Source organism: Terrapene carolina, unplaced genomic scaffold (assembly GCF_002925995.2).
Source record: "Terrapene carolina triunguis isolate 2854851 unplaced genomic scaffold, T_m_triunguis-2.0 Scaffold66, whole genome shotgun sequence".
Classification (NCBI taxonomy): domain Eukaryota; kingdom Metazoa; phylum Chordata; order Testudines; family Emydidae; genus Terrapene; species Terrapene triunguis.
In genome coordinates this window covers 61,275,267-61,299,575 of record NW_020664417.1, presented here as the reverse complement: position 1 = coordinate 61,299,575, position 24,309 = coordinate 61,275,267, and the positions used below count along the sequence as shown (strand labels likewise).

At 38.3% G+C, this 24,309-nt stretch overlaps 1 protein-coding gene across 1 annotated transcript in view; it reads left to right on the top strand.

Moving 5' to 3' along the window:
• Positions 1 to 11,790, top strand: part of UBE2K (ubiquitin conjugating enzyme E2 K) — a 66,361-nt gene extending 54,571 nt beyond the window's left edge. Inside the window, exons 5-7 of the mRNA XM_026647976.2 lie at positions 3,872 to 3,971; positions 10,427 to 10,555; positions 11,006 to 11,790. Of these exons, the coding sequence (XP_026503761.1) occupies positions 3,872 to 3,971; positions 10,427 to 10,555; positions 11,006 to 11,080 (304 nt within the window). The 3' untranslated portion in view covers positions 11,081 to 11,790. The remainder of the gene's footprint in view (positions 1 to 3,871; positions 3,972 to 10,426; positions 10,556 to 11,005) is intronic.
• Positions 11,791 to 24,309: the final 12,519 nt, after the last annotated feature.

The following is a 24,309-nucleotide window of genomic DNA, read 5'->3' as shown; positions in this document are numbered from 1 at the left end:
AAAGCATAGAGATGAAAATTTTTTCTTACAGGTGTTGAGGCTATATCAGTCTTCATAAAGCATGTTGATATCCTGAGAGTGGAAGGTTTTATGTCAGTGTAAAGTGTTTGTATTGAATATCACCAGTTTTGTAACCATTCCTCATCTTATTTTCCAATGTTTTTATTGTGGAGAAGCACAGCTGAGAGATGAGACTTTGAAAATAGCTGAAATTGCATTTTAAACTAGTTAATTTTTTTGAATATGTAGCTGACTCAGTTTGCCTATAAACTTCAGATTTGTAAAATTCAAGAGTCCTTTGAGAGCTAGCGCCTAGGACAATATTTGATTGGATGAGGTGTTTATTTGTGGCATTGCTCACCTTAGAAATTGAAATGTCAGAAGTCCATCAAGTCCCAACACACTTTATGAGAAGCTCATTCAATATCTGACAGACTTGACCGAGCGCTCCATGGGTCTGAGAGTCTCTTAACATCACAGACAGCATGGTGTAGTGCATTTAGCAGAAGCTGCAATTAAGAGTTTCTGAACTCTACTTCAGCTCACACATTATACTATATATACACCCACCACCTTTTGTCCAAGGATCTCTTTCTGCTTTACAAACCAAATTATGCCTCCCAATACTCTTGTGAGGTGTATATGTATCATCTTTATTCCTGTGAGATGGAAGTTAGGAATTGAGGCTCAGATAAATGAAGAGACTTATCAGTGGCATAGCTGTGCTGAAAACCAAGGTCTCCTGACTTGCATTCCCAGTTTAAATATTTGCAGTGACACACCATTAATTTCCTTCTCCATTAGTTTGAGATGACTTCCATAAAGGGCAATGCAGAATAACTTTTATTTAGTTCAGGCAAAGTAATCATGAAACCAGTTACTGGTGCTAGATCTTGTAAAGTCCCTCTTGCATAAATAAAATTATAGTAAATGGAAATAATGTAGTAAAAATGCTGTTTGACTGAGAAATAGAGCTTTAGATTTTATAGTATATACAAAGCTGATTACAGCTTCTAAAATTCCTTGCATAAATCTGTTTAAGTGCAAAAACTGTGATGATAGTCATTCAAGTACACAAAGACAAAAAGGATTAGCGTTCAGTGACATCTAAGTGTTTTACAAATTGAAAAACTTTTCTATTTAGAGCTGCAGGCAAACATTCAGCATGTTCATCAAATATTCATTTAATAGAAAAAGCATTGTAGTAAATAGAAACTGATACTGTAGTGAATTTTACATTTGTCATCAATCCATACTCTAGATCAATTCAATCCAAAATCTATTCTTGATAGGATTAACAGCTACATTATGATTTTATAGACTTTTTCTGCAAAATGTTCATATGCTGTTTTCCCCTGACAACACATTGAAGTATAAAAGTGTTTTCATGTATACTTTAATGCCTAGGTACTCAGTTTTGTGCCATCATGGGGTTTGAAGAAAAAATTTCAGATATTTTGTATTATGATTTGATTAAACTTTCTGTATAGTTAAGATTTCATAGCAAGGTTAAAGAGCTGCTTTAGTAACTAAATATTCATTATAAGCCTGTTTGTTTTTTAATCTTGCCAGTCAATCTCCAATTTACTTTAGAATAATAAGTAAAAAAAATTCTACCTGTAACATCAAATATGGCATTTTGCTAGAAGTGAAACAGTCTGAAATTTTTGGAAAAATCTGCCTAAATATTTGAGAAAAGTGGGAGTTTGAAAATGAGAATTTTCACTTTTGTGAAAGCAGGAAGGCTGCATGACTACCTTTGTAGGAATTTAAAGACTGTAGTTAATCTTTCAAAGCTTAGAGCCTCTGCAGAGTTAATAAAGTCTGCAAAGTCAGCTTGAGGGACTTTGAGAAGGTGGCAGATGTAGCTGTGAAAAACTAGGGTGTAATACTACCAAGCAGGAGACAAGATATGCTAATTTAAACAGCTGTCACTTTGGATGTAATCATTTGCATTTTGATGGAGAAAAAAATACCATAGTTCCTCATGGAAGTGGAGGGAGGATTATCAGTTTTCTATAATGTTAAAGAAATTCCCAGGCAAAATCCTTGAGGAAGTTACAAATACGTGGAAATACATAGTTAAGGTTCCACAAACAACCTTAACTCTGACATTGTATTGGCACCTATATTTTGTCTGTCTACCAACAGTCTCTTTGCATCCAGCCACATTGTCATGCCACAATACTTTGTTTGTTTTTCCATTATGGACAACACATCGTGAACTTTTCTACTGGAAATATAGATCCGTAAACTGCTTCCAACTCATCATATCTGTGCCATCAACCCAAACTCTTCTCCACCCACACTTTGACAACTGGAATTGCAGCATTTCCTTTCATTCTCTGCATGCACTCCAGAAAGAACTTTATCAGATCCACTGTTAACTAAAAGTTGGACTGTCTGTGTTCCAACTGCAAAGAATAATGTGCCTCTCATATTTCACAATACATTCCTCCTTCATAACCACACATGCCTCAAACACTATGTTGTAAGAGACTGATTTCTGTGTACCATCTCTGAAAGTACCTACATGTAAAATAGTTGTATGTGTATGTAGGCATTGTGTGTCATGTCCACCTCTCTCCCTAGCCTAATCCACAGTGAGTGTCTACTACAGCCCCCAGCTATACAGCTTGACTTTTCAGCTGAAGCTGTAGAAACTCATGCTTTTAGCTCTTTGGGGTACCTGGTTTAATATCCAGTATGTTGACCAAGATGACAGCTGTCGCATATACATCTTGTATACCTGAATCTCTAGGTAAATCGAGGGATGGGCATGGGGTCAGAGTAAAGCTTAACTGTGAAATCTTAAATATAAATTTCCAGATTTTTCAAACTTCTGTTTTTTATAAAAATTTTCAAATGAGATTTGAGTGATTTGACTATGGTTATTTATAATTTTAATTCATCGTTTTGTCTGGGATTCAACATAAATTCCTGAGCCTCTGACTCTAAATGCGCATAGAATTTGAGTTGAATAAGGCCCTCATCCCACAGTGAGATTTCTGTGGTCAAATATCTGCACTTCTAGAGCACCATTTACCTCTGTAGGGCTCTTTGCAGCTGCAAGTCTCTTGGCCAGGATCTTATTGCAGGATCAAGGCCCAAATCTGCCTGGTGACTTAAGGAGTGTTTTTCTATCCTAATGTTTTACATTTTTGTTAAAATTGTGGTAGTGCCCTCAGCCTGACATGAAGAAAAGATATGCTAGTGCTCTTCAGTTAATATGATCTTTAGAGCTACTTTTAAAATACATTTACAAAATTAATTGATTAAAATTGGGGAAAATATTCTTTATAAATTAAATGGCCACTAAAATTTAGACTGTGTTAACACTGTTATGTGATGGAAAAAGTTAGTTTGTGAATTATTTATAAAATTCATCCATTTGTAACTAAAAAGTTAACAACAAATAAGCCTCTACTTTTGTAAGTTTGTATATCATTTGGCCATTTTGTTACAGACACTGAAAGCCAGCAGAGGGAGCACACATTGAGTAACCAATCTAATTCCCAGAGCAATGCTGATGGCAAGGAAGAAAAGGAGGCAGACTTTAGTTGGCTTTTATTTAATCGGAAGCAAACGTAATCTTTTGCAAAATGAAAAAGGACAAACTATTAAACCGGGAAATGTTAGTTCCAGATTTCTAAGAAGGTGTTGTTAAGAAAGGAGAGTGTTAAAATACGCATTAAGAACTCTTAAAAAAATATGAATGGTATCCCATTGTCAATTGCTGCACTTCCAAGTTACTCATGCTTGTGGTTCCCAGTATTTTTGTTCCCTTTGTATGGTATTAGTAGAGCACATCAGACATAAGTAAAAAAAAGACCCAGATTTCAGTAAAGCCATTTTCAAACTTCAATTTTAGGGCAGCAGCAATGACTCTAAGGACAGTGTTGTTATCATTGCAAGCACTGTTGGCAGCTGCAGAACCAGACGATCCACAAGATGCAGTAGTGGCAAATCAGGTAAGATGTTCAGTGAACTACGTCAAACAAAAACCTTTTATTAATTATCTTCCTCTTAAAGGGACCTTGTCTATTAATATTTCATTCCAAATTTAGGTTTTGGAGAAAATAGCTTTTATAGATATTAAGGCCAAATGACAAACTGTTTAAAAAAAACCCTGCTCCTTTGCTATTTTTGCAACCCCGACAGTGCAGCATTGAGAACCTGGAAGTGATACTGGTTATAATAAAATCAAGTTTCATTTTTGTTTATTTTTCCTTATTTATTCTGAGAGAAATGCAAAGAGTAAACAGCATAATGAAAAGTTACATTGAATTAAAAAAATTTCATCTTAAATAATCTAAAGAGTTATGAAGGAAGCATCCTATGTATTTGATGTTTGCAGACTCTCAAATTAACTGTTTTAGTTAATAACCTAATTGATATTAATAGAATTGTAGTTGGCTTGTAAAACTGGCTGGCCCAGTATACAGAGACAGAAAGTAGCATTAGCTTGAAAATAGTCTTAGTGTAATGTATTTTACTAGAACTCATGTGTGGCCATTTAAAAATTTGTCGAAAACTAGATACAATCAATCCACAAGTGAACATTTTGTTAACTTTTGTTGAACAAAGCCGCAAACATTGCTTCTGTAAGTCAGAGGGTAAAAGGTGAAGGCCCCTGTGAACTTCATAGTGGCAAAGGAAAAAAGCGGAGTGCTTCCAGTATCTAGTAAGCTTGTACATCTGACTTACATGTGTACATTCTATAGAGCAGGGGTTCTCAAACTGTGGGTTGGGACCCAAAGTGGGTCGTGACCCTGTTTTAATAGTGTCACCAAGGCTGGTTTAAGACTTGCTGGGGCCCGGGGCCAAAGCCTGAGGGCTGCAGGGCGCAGGTTACAGGTCCTCTGCCTGGGGCTGAAGCCCTTGAGCTTCAGCTTTGGCCCCTTGCCAGGGGCGATGGGGCTCAGGCTTTGCCCCTCCCCCTCTCCCCGAAGTTGTGTAGTAATTTTTGTTGTCAGAAGGCTGTTTCAGTGCAATGAAGTTTGAGAACCCCTGCTCTAGAGTATGTTTAAAAGTGTGAAGGCATACTGTTGAAATTCTGGACAGGAAGTGTAAGGGTGCCAGGACGACAGCTGAGTAAATAATGGTCTTTTGGGTTCATTGGCACTTCCAAAAAATCAAAGAAATTGTTGCGGATTGAACAAAAGATTTTATTTAGTTTGAGCATTTCTTTTACTTTTAAAATACAATTTACAAAATGTGAAGCAAACAATTGAAAATATCAAAACTGAACATTTTCAGATAACTTTTTTTTACCAAGACAGTTTTGGCAAAACATTGTGATGCCACTAAATTTTGCCCAGCTCCAGTCAGGTCCCCCTTTCAGTGGTTCTGAAACTTTTGTACTGATGACCCCTTTCACATAGCAAGCCTCTGAGTGCGAGCCCCCTTATAAATTAAAAACACATTTTAATATATTTAACACCGTTATAAATGCTGGAGGCAAAGTGGGATTTGGGGTGGAGGCTGACAGCTCGCGATTCCCCCATGTAAAAACCTGGTGATCCCCTGACCCCCAGTTTGAGAACCCCTGCCTTATCTGACTTGTCACTCTAAGCTAGCAGGTTTTTGAAAGATTTACAGTAGTTCCCTACTATGCCAAACTGACTTTCAGAAAAAAGCAGACAGACCAAACTGAGATCAGTGCTTCACTACCTGGGAGAAGCTGTTTCAGAAACTACACCAAAGTTCCTGCTCTCAGTAGCAGGTGCAGACATCCTAGAAAGCACTGATATAACCATGTTGTAATGCTTGCTGTGTGAATGAATGCACCCAAGCAGTTCTCTCAGAGCCCGAGTTGCTGTGTGCATGCCTGAATTGTTGCAAAGGCAAGCAAAGCTACCAGATATTTTGTATAAAGCTTGACTGCACTAGTAGTTTTCTTGCTAAGTGTACATTCATCCTTGCTCTCACATTGGTGTTTTTTTTCCCCGTTTAAAATAAAAACTGTATTGCTCCAGCAATGACAACTGAAATATTATTTCCCTCCCTACATACTGACAGTGGGATTTATAAGGGCAGTCTAACAATCTTCTAGCAATATTGATGGTGAAGAGGTATTTCTCTTCAGAAATGAAAAACCTTTGTACCTTTTGCCAAAAGTTCTCCTTTTGGGCTAAACCACTGAGTGCTGAGGAGCAATGCTCTGTGTCACTTCACACCAGGGTTTTACGGTGGGGGCGCCCAGTGATTCTGTGGCTCTGCTGTCATAGGGAGGATTTCGATGCCCCCACTCCCTGCAAAGATCGACAGAAAGGTAATTTTACTGGGTTTTGCAAAGGTATACAGATTTAGCTCTTAATTACAACAGTTGGTGTTTTTACATGCAACTGTCACTAATGTGTTAGTGTAAAGCAGGGGTAGGAAACCTATGGCATGTGTGCCAAAGGCGGCACGCGAGCTGATTTTCAGTGGCACTCACACTGCCTGGGTCCTGGCCACCGGTCCAGGGGGCTCTGCATTTTAATTTAATTTTAAATGAAGCTTCTTAAACATTTTAAAAACCTTATTTACTTTACATACAACAATAGTTTAGTTATATATTATAGACGTATAGAAAGAGACCTTCTAAAAACGTTAAAATGTATTACTGGCACGTGAAACCTTAAATTAGAGTGAATAAATGAAGACTTGGCACACCACTTCTGAAAGGTTGCCGATCCCTGGTGTAAAGAATAAAAGTTAGCAAAGAAACTAATTTAAATATAATTTGTTATACAATATAAATACATATATACAATATATTTTATATATTTTCAGATTAAACATTCACAAGGATAATCCCCCACACGCTTGTTGGAATGTCATTTTCATAGAGACAAGGTGGGTGAGGTAATATCTTTTATGGGACCAACTTCTGTTGGTGAAAGATGCAAGCTTTCGAGCCACACAGAGCTCTTCTTCTGGTCTGGGAAAGGTACTTCCAGTGTCACAGCTAAATACAAGGTGGAACGATCAGATCGTTTAGCATAAGTAGTTAGCACACATTCTAAGGGACCATTCAAGGTGAAGTAGCATGTTAACATCTCTGCTGTCATAGGACAAAAAGAGGGAGTTAATGAGTTACAGCTTGTTGTAATAAGCCATAAATCCAGTGTTTCTGTTCAGTCCATGATTTCTAGTAGAGTTATGAATTTAAGCTCCCAGGCTTGTCTTTTGAAAGTGTTGTGCAGGTTTCCTTTGAGGAGGAGGACTGTATTAGGTGTTAATGGGTCACTCTGTCTTGCATGGTCCCTGAGAATGTGTTTAACTATGCAGGCTAAACAATCTGTTCCATCTTGCAGTTAGCTGTACATTGGGAGTACCTGAAGGAGAGCTCTGTGTGACTTGAAAGCTTGTCTCTCTCACCAACAGAATTTAGTCCAATAAAAGATATTGTCTCACTCATCTTGTCTCTCTAATATCCTGGGACTGACATGGCTACAACTACACTGCATGTATTCTCATAAACATTTTAAATTCATGAATTTATTTGCACGTGTTGAAGTACCATGTTTCCATGTAATAGACATAGGGTTCCAGCTACACCTCTTGCAGATGGGATTTAAAGCCAAGAAATGTCCACAACCAAGTCTAGTTTTAGAACTTTGCAGCTCATTTAAGTGTAGTACAGCAATCTAAGGATCTAGATGCAGAGGTGTATGCAAATTTTCCCTGCTAAATTTCTCAGTCATTCAATCAGTTACCAGATATTTACCAGTAACTACAGACACTTGTGCATGTTCCTGAAGCACTAAAACATAGGCCTTGGCTACACTCGGGACTTCCCAGCGCTGCCGCGGCAGCGCTGGGAAGCGCAAGTGTAGTCGTGCCGCCAGCGCTGCGAGAGCTCTCTCGCAGCGCTGTATGTACTCCACCTCTCCGAGGGGAATAGCTTGGAGTGCTGCGAGCGAGCGTGCAGCACTGCAGGCTCTGATTACACTGGCGCTTTACAGCGCTGTACTCGCTGCGCTCGGGGGAGGGGGGGCGTTTTCACACCCCTGAGCGCAGCAAGTTGCAGCGCTGTACAGCGCCAGTGTAGCCAAGGCCCTAGACTTGAATAAGGTTGTTATGCAAAAATTCTCCATTAAACAATTTTAAACTTTTCCTCTTCTCAAAATGAAGCCTAGAAAGCAAACAAATGAACTAATAGTGTTCTGAAATATTACACCTCTACCCTGATATAACACAGCCTGATATAACATGAATTCGGATATAATGCGGTAAAGCAGCGCTCCAGGGGGCCGGGGCTGCGCACTCCGGCGGATGAAAGCAAGTTCGATATAACCCGGTTTCACCTATAACGCGGTAAGATTTTTTTGGCTCCCGAGGACAGCGTTATATCGGGGTAGAGGTGTATTTTAAAATATAGCTTGAAAAAAAACCTTCATGGATTTATTTTTGGATCTCAGGGAAGGAACAGGCAAAAACTTTAGGATGCTATTAATAGTTAAGTATTTATTTTTTAAAAGAACAAACTTTTTTTGTGAACATTTGGTTTGTTTAAACTTTCCTTCAGTTGTAATGACAACACAGTGCTATTTATTGGCCACTCCATGAAATGGATTGCTTCCATTTTAGGGGACTTCCCCCAACCTTAATGGTAGTCATCTTCATCTGTTACCATTGCATTTTTTAAGGAGCATTGCTTTGTAAATTATATTGTAATGTATAATTCATTTTGAGATTATACGAATGACACAGATTGTAACCTCTTTGGGGCAGGGACACACCTTTTTTGGGCAGGGGAGGTGGTGTACAGTGCCTAGCACAATGGGGTTCTGGTCCATGACTGGTCTCCTAGGCCAGTGGTGTACACACTCTTGGGGGTACGCAGAGGTCTTCAAGAGGGTACATCAACTCCTCTAGATACTTGCCTTGTTTTACAACAGGCTACGTAAAAAGCACTAGCGAATCAGTACACACTAAAATTTCATAAATTACTTGGTTTATACTGCTTTATATACTGTACACTGAAATGTAAATACAATATTTATATTCCAATTGATTTTTTATAATTATATGGTAAAAATGAGAAAGTAAGCAATTTTTCAGTAATAATGTGCTGTGACACTTTTGTATTTTTATGTCTGATTTTGTAAGCAAGTAGTTTGTAAGTGAAGTGAAACTTGGGGGTATGCAAGACAAATCAGATTCCTGCAGGGGGTACAGTAATCTGGAAAGATTGAGAGCCACTATCCTAGGTGGTACCACGGTACATATAACTTATTGTAATATAAATACCCCCCCAAAAAAGTGTAGTACTAATTTCATGACAATGTTATACAGATTTAAAACGTCTGATGTTTCCTTGTATAAAAAAAGACGTTCAAAACAATAATCAACCATACATTTCAGTGTCCTTCAGGATATGCCCCAGGTCTGTACCTCTCTATCTTTAAACCATACGTGGACAACGTTTTCCAAGCACTGTCACACTGATCACATAATTCAGGACCCTAAAAAATGTACACCTTTAAGAAGGTGGAATTGAAGGGAGATGTTTATTTCAAAACAATGTGATTTAAACTTGCTGTAAAAGTATGTAAATCTCCAATTTTAAAAAACTGTTATTAAATATAAGGATTACTAAAACAGGAAGCTCCTATCTTGCTGATTTGAAAATGTAATTTGTGACAAATGAAGCATACCTCAGCTTTTGAATGCCTGACATAGGCTGGAAACTTTCACTGTTGTTTTAGGGTAAAGTTCTATTACTTATTAGAAAATTTGTTTTTTGGCAGTATTAGTGTAAAATACTACTGACATCTTCCACACAATTTTTCTAGTAAGTAAACCTTCCTTCAAAACCGTGGCAGGTCTTCAGCCATTTCCATGTGACCATCTGTTTCTCAGCTCTTTTTTTGGTCACAAATGATATCAATATACCTACTTCCCAGGAGGAAGTCCAGTAGTAAAATGGCAGCCCTCATTGAGACATTGCAGACCCTTTCTCAGTAATGAAGGTTCTAAAAAAAGATAGTTTTTTTTTTTTTTTTTAAATAATTTGGGGAACACTGTCAGAAATATAGTGAGTGTGCAATTCAGTGAACGTTACAACACAATGAGTTAGTTTCTGCTCTCAGCTACACTGGTTATGCATATTGCATATCTGGACAAACATCAGTGTAGTTACTCTGGCTTTATGTCAGTAACTGAGCAGAATTGGATTGTACATGTAAAATATATCAAAATATAAATGCAAACTCATTGTTACCTGATACTTGTGAGTAATGTTTTTGTGTAGGTTTGAATCCTCAAACACTAACCAAAAACTCCACATTTCATTTTGGAACTACTATTTATTACAAGATTTGAAGATACTATATATAGAAGGAATTATAGAATGGAATTTGCCTAAGTCAACTAGCCTTTTAATTGGACTTTGCTGAATAGTTATATGGATTCACTTTTTTCTCTTTTTGTATAGTACAAACAAAACCCAGAAATGTTCAAACAGACAGCTCGACTTTGGGCACATGTGTATGCTGGAGCACCAGTTTCTAGTCCAGAATACACCAAAAAGATAGAAAACCTTTGTGCTATGGGCTTTGATAGGGTAAGTATGTGTGTATATATGTGTACTTTTTTTCTTTTCTTTTTTTTTTCTTTACAAGTTAGGAGCCAGGGCAGCCATATATGTAATATGAGCTATAGTTCAAATTATTATAAAAGGTTTGTTACTTTCATAGCCATCAATAAATCTGATCACTTTATTTTGCTGACTGTTGTTGTTGTCCTTGGTGACGATTGGATGTTTAACATACTTTATTAGTACATAAGACATTGTAATTTAGTAATTTTCATTTTATAATTAAATGAATAGATTTTTCTAAGCTTTTAATGGTAAAAATTTTCAGTTGAGACTGTAACGACTGGTAATTTAGCAAATATAAACCTTGATAAATGTGTAAAGTCTTCAGTCTGACCTTCAGTGCTACAGCTGGGTTTATGTGAAGAGCAATTTCACACCCTGAAAAATCTCACTTCCTTTATTTTGTCTTCACAGAATGCAGTAATAGTGGCCTTGTCTTCAAAATCATGGGATGTAGAGACTGCAACAGAATTACTTCTGAGTAACTGAGCCATGTAAAGAGCTGCTTCTGTAGTCCAGCTTTCCCTTTCTGAGGAGCATCACCATCTGTTATTTTTAGGATTCTATATAGATTCTCTTTTAAAACTGGCACTCTTGCCTGACGATGCTATCTAAGCACTATTGGAGACTGAAAAACCGCTCTGTAAATAAAGCTAATTAAACGTCTGTGTAAATTTAAAAGGGGAAATACTTTAATTTTTTCTTACTAAATATTGTAAAAATTCTTTGAGCTCAGCTAAAACAGCGGGGGGGAAAACATGCCTACTTTAGTGTTTAGCAGTGTGACCAAGCCTAGCAGGAATTTGCTTCAGGATTTTGATTTAATTATTCGGATAACATTTTTGAGTGTCAAAGTCATCAAAATTGTTGGTGTCACTCATCACAGCTATCTTACTGTTTTTAACATGGATCCTATGTGCCTGTGGATTGACCTATATTTGCATGCTTGTACTTTACTAGACATTTTAGATAGGGTAGCTGAAGAGAGCACCATTTAAGTACTTGAATGTTCTTGTTAACTTTTTTCCTGAAAACCGTTTCAAGATTTACCCAAAGTTCAAAATGGTGACCTGTTCAGAACCTCTTTCTTAGTCAGGTGACTGGGAAATCTGCTTATCTGCCCTCCCCAACAACACAAACCTAAAATATCATTCTGGATTCCTTTCCATAATCTGTGGGTCTGGGTGCCATTAACAGCTTAGTTGCTTAGTTGCCACTTTAAATAGTATATTTTGAATAACCAGTAAATGTGTTTAACCATCATACTTGCTACACAATCATATAAAGGTTTGGTATGTTTGGACATAGCACAAAAAAGTGGCGCTGCTTTTTTTGTGTGTGTGTGTAATATAGAAGTCAGAACTCCTTCAATAAATTTGGATAATATGAATTCACTGGATTTGGGGGAAGAACAACTGATTCTCTAGTATACTGAGAATTAAAAAAAAAAAAAAAACTATTGAAATTTTTTTCTTCGAGTACTTGCTATGATGCAATCAGCTGTTTTTTGCAACAGCTTTCTAGCTTTATTTTGAGCTTCAGTATAAGGATTGCTTACCAGGTACTTTAAAAATTCACTCGTTTGCATTTTTCCCTAGTTGATACATGGAGGCTGTGTTGGTATTTTTACTGTACATACTTCAAATGCACATAGAAGTAGAAGTGTGTTCTCAGTTTAACTTTCTTTTGGATTGATGTTTCTGATAAACGAAAACTGAAATTACCTTCTCTTGTACATACTCAGTCTTTCTATTCGTATTAAAATTACATTTCATCCTGAGTTTAAAAGCTTGAAAATTATTAGTTTGCAACTTCAAACACTAGTACATCCATCTAAAGAAAGTTGTAATGTCTTTATGGATACAGTTGGATACTTCTGAAAATGCATCAGACATGAAACTTTCAGCTAAAATAGAGAGAAAAGAAACTGAGTAGAGACTGGGGATTGTGGATGATAGTGTACCATAAAAGGCGGCTTTTCCGTGACTATCTTCTCTTAAGCAATAGTCTAACAAGAGTACATTCATTTTGCTTGAACTATAAAATGAGCTGTAAGTGTCATACTTCATAGAAGATCAGGTTTGTAAATGATACTGGAAGCAACGGGGAATATTAATAAACTGTTTGTTAAATATCTGGAGCAAAGTAGACGGGGGAACAGAACTAGAAAATAGAGATGGAAAAGACCTAACTAATGCAGGGTTACTCCCTGCAGTATTCTATCTGTGTTCATACTTTAAAAATACTTGCAGGACACAGACAGTAAATTTTTAATTCATATCAGTGCAATACTAAACCCAGTTGCTATAGTCTTTCTGTACTGCTTTCTAAGGTTTTATTCATTGATCATATTTCTTGAATTTTCTTGCAGTAGTGTAAGTCATTTTCAGAGATGCCAAAGGAAACAAGATTTTTTTGTCTTTCCTTGATATTTATTTATTTTTGTTAACAATTAAAAAGCTGCTACTGCTCAACTGGTTTGTTAGGTAATAGCTAGAAACAGTAGAAAACTATGGCAATTTTGCCATTTGTGTTAAAATCTCAAGTTACTGTCTTTTTCTGTTATGTAGTTTGATAAGAACATTTTGATCATATCATTTACATGTTTTTACCCTGGTGGTAATTGTAAATGGCTGACTTCTTTCCCTTGTTCTTTGCTGCTATTTATTTATCAAAGGGAGGAACTTGGAAATCATTAGGGGACATAAAACTTAATAATTATAGGTTCTGGACCTGTCATTTTGATTATAGGATTAGTCTCTTAGAGACAACTGTGAGCACATCTCAAATGATAACCAGAGCAAAGTTTTCCAAGCATATAAGGGGATGGGAGGGGGTGGTGAGAGAAGAAAAAAGGGGGGATTGCTTTACTTCATCACTGAAACAATTCCCCATCCTGGATTTTCTCCTGCTATTTCCTTCACCCAGTACCTCATTTTCTTTGTGGTATTGCAAAACTGTCGTCCTAATACAGTTCTGTTCAGATGCCAGTGTGTCCTTTCTTTCCACTCTCCCCTCCCATGGAATTAGTAACTAAGGTACTTGACTCAGTGCCAGCTCAGATGCTGGTAGCAAGGCAGTGTCTCGAGCTGGATGTGGAAGGAGAACTGACCCAATATTAAGCAGACATTCATAACTTGAGGTCCCTATGAATTTGAATCCTTTGTAAGGAACATTTTTCTATTCTTTGGTAACTATCAGAGTTGAATATAAGGTTATGTTGTACCAGATTAGTGTAACTGCAGCCAGGGCTGAACCCTAGGAATCTCTTACTGTTTGGGTGTTTAACATAGTGACTTTGTAAAGACTAAATTGTAGTTCAGTTTTTTATGACTGAACATCTCTATATTCAGGGCCCTGTGCATTCATGACTGTGGCATTGCTATACAATCTACTCCTGCTGCAGATTTGTGCAGCACATTTACACTTAGTTTAAAAACATCTAGGCATTATGGCTACAAATAGTTTCCAAATGTAAATTGATGCTTTGTTGTCTTCCTTAGTTTGCAAGCAGACAGCTTAAAACAATAACTGTGAAGTCTGAACAGTCCCATTTATCTCAATAGGTATTAATGCTGTAACTTAGTGACTATCTAAATGTCAGCTAAATTTCACTGATGAACATTTTAGCAACAATATCTAGTTAATGTGGTTTATCAGCTGTTCTTGGATATTGTTGTTGGTGAACAAGAAATTCCAGTCTCCTCTTGCCCCTCACAAATTTTAAAATAGCTTCTGACCTTATTTGGAGGCAAAGAAAAGTTGCCTTTCCTATTGCCAATAGCTTCAACTCCCTCATGGGTGCCAAAAGTTCCATTTGTATCCCATCTAGTTGCCAAAAACTCGACAACTTCTAAGTTCTCAATATGACAAACTGATATATATTGGGAAATTAAAACTTATGGACAATATAAAATTGATTTAATATAAAAGGGACACTACTGATGTTACACCACATTTAAGTAAAAGGCTCCATTTTCTGATTTACCTGAATTTGCCACAAATTTCCAGTCCCAGAGTACCGCCCAAACTAGGGGCCTTATAGCAGAATTTAGGTCCAGCTTGTCACAGAGTACATGGGGCCTTGACTATAATCAGTCAGGCAGTATTTATTTATGGAATTAGGTACTACAAATTTTGTTGAACATAAGTTTTTTCCCCCCTGATTTTCATTGTATTTAACTTTTTTCTTTCAAGTAAATTAGGATTGGGAACACTGATGTATGCATTTGGGGTCTGAAGGAGAAATTAATTAGCCAAAAAGAGACTTATCTTGAAACAGCAGATCTACATTATGTGATGTGGATAATGGAAACACTTAAACTATGCAAAATTAACCTTCATAAAACAGCTGGAAGTCAGGCCTGGCACGTGAGAGAGTACAGATCACTTATTTAACGGAAAACAAATGTGATTTCAAATAAAAGCTCTTGTTTACTGTGGTGGCTGTATACCATTAATGTGAAGAGGTCAGTTTTCAGAGCAAGGGGAGGCTTCACTGTGTGCATGCCCACTGCTTGCTTCCCATGGAAGCAACAAACAGAGCCTGGCTTATTGTTGGAGACAGGCCCAGGAGGGGCTAATGTTAGATAAAATATTTTAGCAGTGAAAGTAAGTTTTAACACCTGTTCAAGGGGGACAAATGGGACCAGGAGTACTCTTGCTATATTTTGAATAGCTAGGTGGTTGTGATGTTAGAGTGGAAGGGCTTCTTTACACAGACATTTAGTTCTCAGCAAGCTGGGGTATAAAGCTATCCCGTACTAACAGTTCCTTACTGTGCTTTGAGTTACTTCAGTTTCAAAGCAGCATAGCTCCAAGTACCGTAAGGAACTGTTAGTACAGGATATACTTTATATCCCAGCTTGCTGAGAACTAAATGTTTGTGTAGAGAAAGCCAAACACGCTTAATGGATGTGCTCATGGATGGTTTTGTAGAACATGTGAGAGCAGAGGATAGTTAAGAATTTTCATTTTTTCCTTGCTTTTTACTGCAGCACAATAGTAAAACATGAAGTAAAGCTTTTCTGGGAAGAGCATGTAGATGTTTTCACTGTTAATAGCCTAATTTTCCAACTGTTGCTTTTGGTGACAGAAAAGGGTTTATTATTTGTCTGTCTTCAATTATGTTTAATATGGATCAGCAATCTATTTCAGTAAAAACATATACTATGATCTTCCCACTTTTACTGTTACAGCTTCATCAGCTGATATATCATTAGATGTGCAAGGTATGTGTTGCTTCTCATTTGGTTATTTCAACTATAATGCTCTGTAGGCAACCTCAGCAACTTTACTTTTCAGATTTGTTACCAATGGACCAATTGTTGCAAATCATTTGCACTGTACTGTGATGTTCCCTCTTCTTACTCTTACCTGCTGGTGGGCAGCATAAAAAATAGCTAGCCAATGGCTTATGAGGCTGAACCATTCACTGAAACCGTAAGTTGAAATACCTAACTCTTAGATGAGGAAATGTACTATGAAAGTGCTGTATTATCCCTCTTACCATTTGCAACAGCTGCTCGTGCTGAAGGAGGCTGTTATCATAGGAATGCTGATTTCAACTGTTGAAGAATCCCACTTGTCAGATACCTTTTCCATCTCAAATTTTGATTTTTTTTTCTAAAGTTAACAAAGAATACTGGAGGAGGTTTGTTACTGAGCATTTAACTTCCTGTAAAGGCTGAGTGGAAATGGGCTGGAATGAAGCATCAGTGTTTTTTGTCTTGAGAATAAAAACTACACAACACTTTTGTACACAAATGATTTTTTAAATAAATACACATTTTAAAAGATGTTGATTTTCACTGGGAATGCTTAACAATAAATGCATGTTTCCCTGAAAAGAGTTTTCATCTGATTTTCTGGTAACACTTCTTCCTCAATCTGAGATGGACTGGGAGGCAGTGCACCACGTAAAGAGGGAGAATGAAGTTCAAGGTAACTTTGATGTTGAACAAGAAATGTGTAAGCTTTTAAGAAAGATAAGTCTGTGTAGGGAGGTGAAACCACGATCAGGAAAAATGCATGTACACTCCAGGTAGGACCTGATGAAGCCTAGAATACTATAGCTGTGGGTAATTAAGTTTTTGACTTTCCTGCAACCATTCCATTAAAAACAGTGATGGTACATTGTTCTGGAGGAACGATATAGCTAACTTGTCAAAAAAAAAAATTTCTGGGCTTTTTTCAACAGATTACTACTAATCCATGCTTTAGTTGTACATCATCTTATAGGTGGGTTGTTCAGTTTGGGTAAGCTGTATTCAGTTCTGTACATGGAAAAATGTGACAGGCCCTCCACTTGCTAAAACCATCCTCTACCTGTGGATGTTAAAGAGATGAAGGGCTGGCTGCTTCATCTTTCAGCTGTATGAAAGATCTGATCGATCTTTTATTAGATTTTTACTTTTCCAGTAAAAAAGTATAATAAAACTATAACCAGTTACATAAGAGTTAATTCACAATGCTACCAAGGAGTAAAACAGCCAGCCAGTCACAAACATAAAATAGAGCTCTTCCCCTCCCACTAAGTCAGTTCTGCATCACTGGTATACAAAGGCTAACCTAGTACTAATGAACTCATGTATCTTGATTGTTCACATAGGTTCCTCTGTCCGTCAGCTGCCTGTTCCTTTGTTTTTGTTATAGCACCAAAGGTTAAGATGAACAGGCGGAGATGGAATGGGTTTGATCTTGTAAATTATTTCAAGATTCTGCACCAAGGGCTTGAGTTACTGTAGTGCCAGATTGGTAAAGTAATAGTCTAGGAGTGTAATTCAGGTATTTAGTGCAAAGAAGGTGGCTATATTGTCATATTTGGGTGACTGAACAGGGTAGTAAAGCTAGCATGGAAGGGAAGAGTTTTGGTCCTTGTTGAGTGAAGTGTTTAATGTTCATATGTTACACATCCAATCACAGAGGTAAATGTACAAGTTGCTGGTATTTAGCCATAGCTCTTGCCAAATGTGCTGTAAAGCACACTTCCAGGGTCACTCTAATGCAAGATGCATCTTCTCACTATTGGAGCTGGATTAAGTCATCTTTCATCCATTGGCTGTGCCTATAGAGGATGATGGCATTGTTATGCAGAGAGGTATAAGGATAAGGGGACACTATGACACCTTCCCCCTTGAAGGAGCAAACAGAACCCATCCCAGCCATGTTGGAGGAAGAACAAGGGTAACATTTTGAAAATCACCTCAGAAATACAGGATCTAAAGTACATTTTCAAAAACAAAAGAGGCACTTAAGAGTCTGAAAGGCAATGGGACTTGAACTTTTGAAAAACTTATTCCAAGCCATTCTCATACAGCGACCTCTCTCCCCCATCACTTCCAGCTAGACCAGGGGTGGGCAAACTTATTGGCCTGAGGGCCACATCAGGGTTCCAAAACTGTATAGAGGGCCAGATAGGGAAGGCTGTGCCTCCCCTGACCTATCCAACCTCCCTCTCCTTGACTGCCCATCCAACCCCTCTTCCCATGCTGCTCAGAGCACCAGGACTCGCAGCCATGCACTCTAGAGCACAGTGAGCTGAGGGGGAGTGGAGACAGCAGGGGCTAGCCTCCCCAACCAGGAGCTCAAGGGCCAGGCAGGACGGTCCCAGGGGCCGGATGTGGCCCATAGGCTGTAGTTTGCCCACCTCTGAGCTAGACCAATAATTTCCATTTAGGACACCATTTCCAAGCCAAGTACTGGTACAGGCATTATGTACGGAAGCCTGTTCAAGTCAAAGTGAGTGATTAGACCCGAAGTTTGTTGGAGATAGGAGAAGGATATTCTTTGTGCCTGTCCTTTTTATTGTGCAGCATACTGGAAATTGGCTCTGACAGAGCACATGGATGCTATAGAACAAAAGAACGGCCATACTGAGTCAGACCAAAGGTCCATCTAGCCCAGTATCCTGTCTTCTGACAGTGGCCAATGCCAGATGTCTCAGAGGGAATGAACATGTAATCATCAGGTGATCCATCCCCTAGCCCTCATTTCCAGCTTCTGGCAACAGAGGCTTGGGCCACCATCCCTGTCCATATACATATACTGGTTGTTCCTCACAGATCCACAGCAAACATGGTCAACAACCTGCTATTGTCATTTGCCTCTGCTGCTGGTCTGCTCCACATTGGCTGCTCTTTGGTCCTCAGAAGGTTATGCCCATCCTCAATGAGAATTACAAGAACAAAGCTGTATTTAATTTACTGAAGTAGGCCACAGCTACACCCTCATTGTCCTAGCTAGAAAGTCTCTCAATACACTGCTGCCGGTGATCATCAGTCTGTTCAAATAAATTGGGTATTGAGGTTTTTATATAAGATCATACACAAATATTATCCCCATAAGTTATACTTACTGCTTTTGAATGTAAACTGGAAAATGTAGAAATGTTGAACTTTGTACCTATACAATAGTCATGGCAAAATGATGGCTCGTTATAAAGTAGAAATGTAAAAAATATCAAACCCCTACTGGAGGTTAAGCTGTTGATGAACTACAGAATATAGCAAACAATAGAAAGGATAACACCAACTATCATATGGAAACAAATGTCAAATTTTGAAAAGGATCACATTCTGTTATAAAAATCAATGCGTCTACTCTATCAAAGCACTTCAAAATATACCCAAAGATTACTAAGGGAAAGTTACTCACAAGTAATTTTGTTTGCCAGAGTCCTCTCTTCTCCCAGCAGTCTGGCTTCACTGACCAGAAGCAAAGAGGCAAAAAAACATTTACCAAGCCTAATCTATAAACACTGATCCTCCCATTCTAATACAGAATAATAATAGAAAAGAGAACAAATGCGAAGCTAAAAGCCTGAAGTGGAGGATGGATGAGGACTATGAGAGAATCATTACCAGTGAGTAATCTTCTAGTGTGATACATCCCTCTTCATCCATCCATCCCCTGTAATTACAGGTAGTGAATGGGGCATGAGCCAAACAAGATGGGCTTACCTTACCTTTGCACTGGGATCACTTCTCAGTCAAACAATGTCAACAGATCAGGATGGATCCAACTGGTAATGCCATATTGAAAGTGTGAAAAGATAACTGGGGGCTATCAAATTAAGTTTGTGTTCTGTGCCCTGAAGTTGGCCTGCCTCACAGAAAATGGATGTAGCGGTTTTGCCAGGTCGTAGACCAATGGGGCACTAATCTAAACTTCTGTAGTCATGGTGGTCTTTGTTACACACTTTAAAGCAAACAAACGTAACTTTTTGAAAACTCCAAATGTGAGAGAAAATTTCATAACTCAACTGAATCCAGGCAGAGACAGTTCCTGTGCTGTAAGAGAGACTGGAACACAGAGTGAAAGAAACAACAGGTTAAATAATATGAAACTCCAATTGCATCGCTGGAATAAAACTCAAGGAGGCATCAACTAACCAACTTTGTCTTGGAAAAAAAACCCCAAAACAAATGACAAAACCAAAACTCCCAGAGGTAAGGGGCATTAGCAGTTCCTGCACTCTCCAAGCTATTGTACCTGTTCTTGGAAAAAATCTATTTTAAGATAACTTACTGTCTCTTGACAAGTGAGGGTACCTAGAGGTGGGTAGGGTGGTTCCCAAATTCTAGACTGCATCCCTGGGACAATGCCTTTGCCCCTGACTAAACCCAACCCCCTCCCCCTGCCCAGTGGAGGCAGGAGTTAACCCCTGGAATGGATACTGCCATCAACAACAAAGCAACAACTATATCAGAGCAGGGGCAAGACCTCAGTCAGCATGAGGGCTGATTCCAGGAGGAGAGCCCTAATGGCAGTTATACATACCATAGTACAGCGTACCTAGTGTCTAAATATACAGCTGAATGCTCCATGACGTGGGAATCCAACCTCCAGTCTCTCAGTCCTGGACAAAGGTACTTTCCATCTCCTTTGCCATAGTCTCTGCTGTGAGCTCAGAGTGATGAGTCCTTGTTGCTGGGTTAGTCTCAGCTTCCCAGTTGTGTGCTGTGGCTCCAATCCATACTGTTCTCTACCCATTGCTTTTCCTCTTGTAGCACAAAGTGAAACTCCACACAGCCCCAATAGCTTTTTCCAGCCATCATCCCTCTGCCAACTGACTGGCCAAAAGCCAAGCAAGTGGTCACAGTCCAAGTCTTTGTTTTGGAGTGACATCCCTCCTCTCCAGTGGGAGTCAGCCTACCATGAGTTGCTTGTCTTTGTTCTGGAGTGACAGTCCTTCTCTCCACTGCAGAACATGCAGTCAATACTTGACCCAATAACTGGGAGGTGGGCTGGTGCTAGGACCCTAGGGGGAACATGCCCTCCCCACCTCTAGACAATCAGGGCTTTTCAGGAAGGCGCTTCACAGATCCTATCTAAGGTAGTTTGTAGTTTCAGAAGCTAGGAGGAGGTTCTACTTGCCCTTGGAAACAAAGGATAGCTCCAACTTGATGCATCTTTGCTTGGTGTTCAGGTCTCTGCAAAAGAAGGGAACAAAGAATTACTTGAACATTGGTTTCCAGTCCTCTTTCTCTACTTTTGACTCATAACAATGTAGGGCTGGAAGGGACCTCGACCACTGCACTGAGGCAGGACAAAGTAAACCTAGACCATCCCAGACAGGTGTTTGTCTAATTATTCTTAAAAACCTCCAATGACAGGAATGCTACGACCTCCCTTGGAAGCCTATTCTAGAAGTTAACTACCGTTATAGTTAGAAAGTTTTTCTAGTATCTGACCTAAATCTCCCTTGCTGCAGATTAAGCCCATTACTTCTTGTCAGACCTTTAGTGGATATGGAGAACAATTGATCACAATCCTCTTTATAACAGCCTTTAATACATTTGAAGACTTATCAGGTCCTCCCTAAGTCTTATTTTCTCAAGACTAAACATGCCCAGTTTTTTTAACCTTTCCTCATAGGTCAGGTTTTCTAAACCTTTTATCATTTTTATTGCTTTCCTCTGAACTCTCCAATTTATTCATGTTTCTTCATCCGTAGTGCACAAAATTAGACACAATATTCCAGTATTGTCAGAGCCCAATAAAGCAGGACAATTACCTCCCATATCTTACATGCGACACTCCTGCTTATACACCCCAGAATTCTACTAGCCTTTTTTGCAACGGCATCACTCTGTTGATTCACGTTCAATTTGTGATGTTATAACTCCCATATCCTGTTAGCAGTACTACCACCTAGCCAGTTATTCCTGATTTTGTTGTTGTGCATTTGATTTTTCCTTCCTCTATGCAAAGTACTACACTTGTGTTTACTGAGTACCATCTCTTCCCTTTCAGACCAATTCTCTAATTTGTCAAGGTCATTTTGAATTCTAAACCTGTCCCTTCCAAAGTGCTTGCAACCTCTAGACTCCATTATCCAAGACATTAATGAAAATATTGAATAGTACCAGACCCAGGCCCACTACATGCATCCATACCAGTTTGACAGCAAACCATTGATTACTCTTTGAGTACAGTCTTTCAACCAGTTTGCACCCATTTTATAGTAATTTAATCTAGACTGCATTTTCTGGACTGTGTCAAAAACCTTACTAAAAATCAAGATATATTATGGTTACTGCTTCCTCGCATCCACTTGGCTAGTAATCCTGTCAAAGAAGTAAATTAGGTTGGTTTGGCATGATTTGTTCGTGACAAGTCCATTGCTGGCTATTACTTATTACCTCGTTACCGTGTAGATTCTTAGAAATAGATTGTTTAATAATTTGTTCCAGTATCTTTCCAGGTATTGAAGGTAGGCTGACTGGTCTATAGATCCCCAGTCCTCTCGCCCCCTGCCAACTTTTAAAAATAGATACTATGTTTGCCCATCTCCAGTCCTCCATGAGTTCCTGAAGATAACTGCTATCAGTTCCAAGACTGCTTCAGCTAGTCCAGTAAGTATCATAAGATAATCATCAGACCCTATCAACTTGATAAAACCAGTTTATCTGAATACTTTTAACCTCTTCTTTCCCTATTTTGGCTTGCATTCCTTCCCCCTTGTTGTTACCATTAGCGCTGTCAATTAATCGCAGTTAACTCATGCGATTAACTAAAAAAATTAATTGTGATTAATTGCACTGTTAAATAGAATACCAATTGAAATTTATGAAATATTTTTGAATGTTTTTCTACATTTTCAAATATATTGATTTCAATTACAACACAGAATACAAAGCGTACAGTGCTCACTTTATATTATTTTTATTGCAAATATTTGCACTGTAAAAATGATAAACAAAAGAAATAGCATTTTTCAATTCACCTCATACAAGTACTGTAGTGCAATCTCTTTATCATGAAAGTGCAACTTACAAATGTAGAATTATGTACAAAAAAAACCTGCATTCAAAAATAAAACAATGTAAAATTTTAGAGCCTACAAGTCCAATCAGTCCTACTTCTTGTTCAGCCAATTATTCAGACAAACAAGTTTGTTTACATTTACAGAAGATAATTGCTGCCTGCTTCTTGTTTACAATATCACCTGAAAGTGAGAACAGGCGTTCGCATGGCACTGTTGTAGTCGGCGTTGCAAGATATTTATGTGCCAGATGCGCTAAAGATTCATTTGTCCCTTGATGCTTCAACCACCATTCCAGAGAACATGCGTTCATGCTGATGACGGATTCTGCTCAATAACAATCCAAAGCAGTGCGGACCGACATGTTCATTTTTATCATCATGAATGAGATGCCACCAGCAGAAGGTTGATTTTCTTTTTTGGTGGTTTGGATTCTGTAGTTTCTGCATCAGAGTGTTGCTCTTTTAAAACTTCTGAAAGCATGCTTAACACCTCGTCCCTCTCAGATTTTGGAAGGCACGTCGGATTCTTAAATCTTGGGTCGAGTGTTGTAGCTATCTTTAGAAATTTCACATTGGTATCTTCTTTGCATTTTGTCAAATTTGCAGTGAAAGTGTTCTTAAACAACATGTGAGACTGCTATAACATGAAATATATAGCAGAATGCGGGTAAAACCGAGCAGGAGACATACAATTCTCCCCCAAGGAGCTCAGTCACAAATTTAATTAATGCATTATTTTTTTTAATGAGCATCATCAGCATGGAAACATGTCCTCTGGAATGATGGCCGAAACATGAAGAGACATATGAATCTTTAGCGCATCTGGCATATAAATATTCGTATTCTGTGTTGTAATTGAAATCAATATATTTGAAAATGTAGAAAACATCCAAAATGTAAATAAATGGTATTCTATTATTTAACAGCATGATTAATCACGATTAATTTTTTTAATCACTTGACAGCCCTAGTTAACATTAATTGTGTTGATTCTCTGGTCACCATTAACCTTTTTAGTGATGGCTGAAGCAAAATAGGCATTGCGGACATGTCGGTCCGCACTGCTTTGGATTGTTACCTCAGCCTTCTTGATGTCATCCATTTATTAGCTCTCCTTCCCCTTTAAGTAGTGGACCTACACTTTCCTTTATCTTTCTCTTGCTCCTAATGTATTTAAAGGACCTCTTGTTATTGCCTTTTATGGCCCTTGATAGCTGTAACTCATTTTGTGCCTTAGCCTTTCTGACTTTGTCCTTATATACTTTGGCTATTCTTTTGTACTCCTCTTTAGCAATGCATCCAAGTTTCCACTTTTTGTAGGATTCCTTTTTCATTTTCAGGGTATTAAAGAGCTCTTGATGGAGACATACTGGCTTCTTACTTTTCTTCCTGGATTTCCTTTTCACTGGGCTTGTTTGCAGTTGTGTCTTTGTCTCCTTGAGATAATT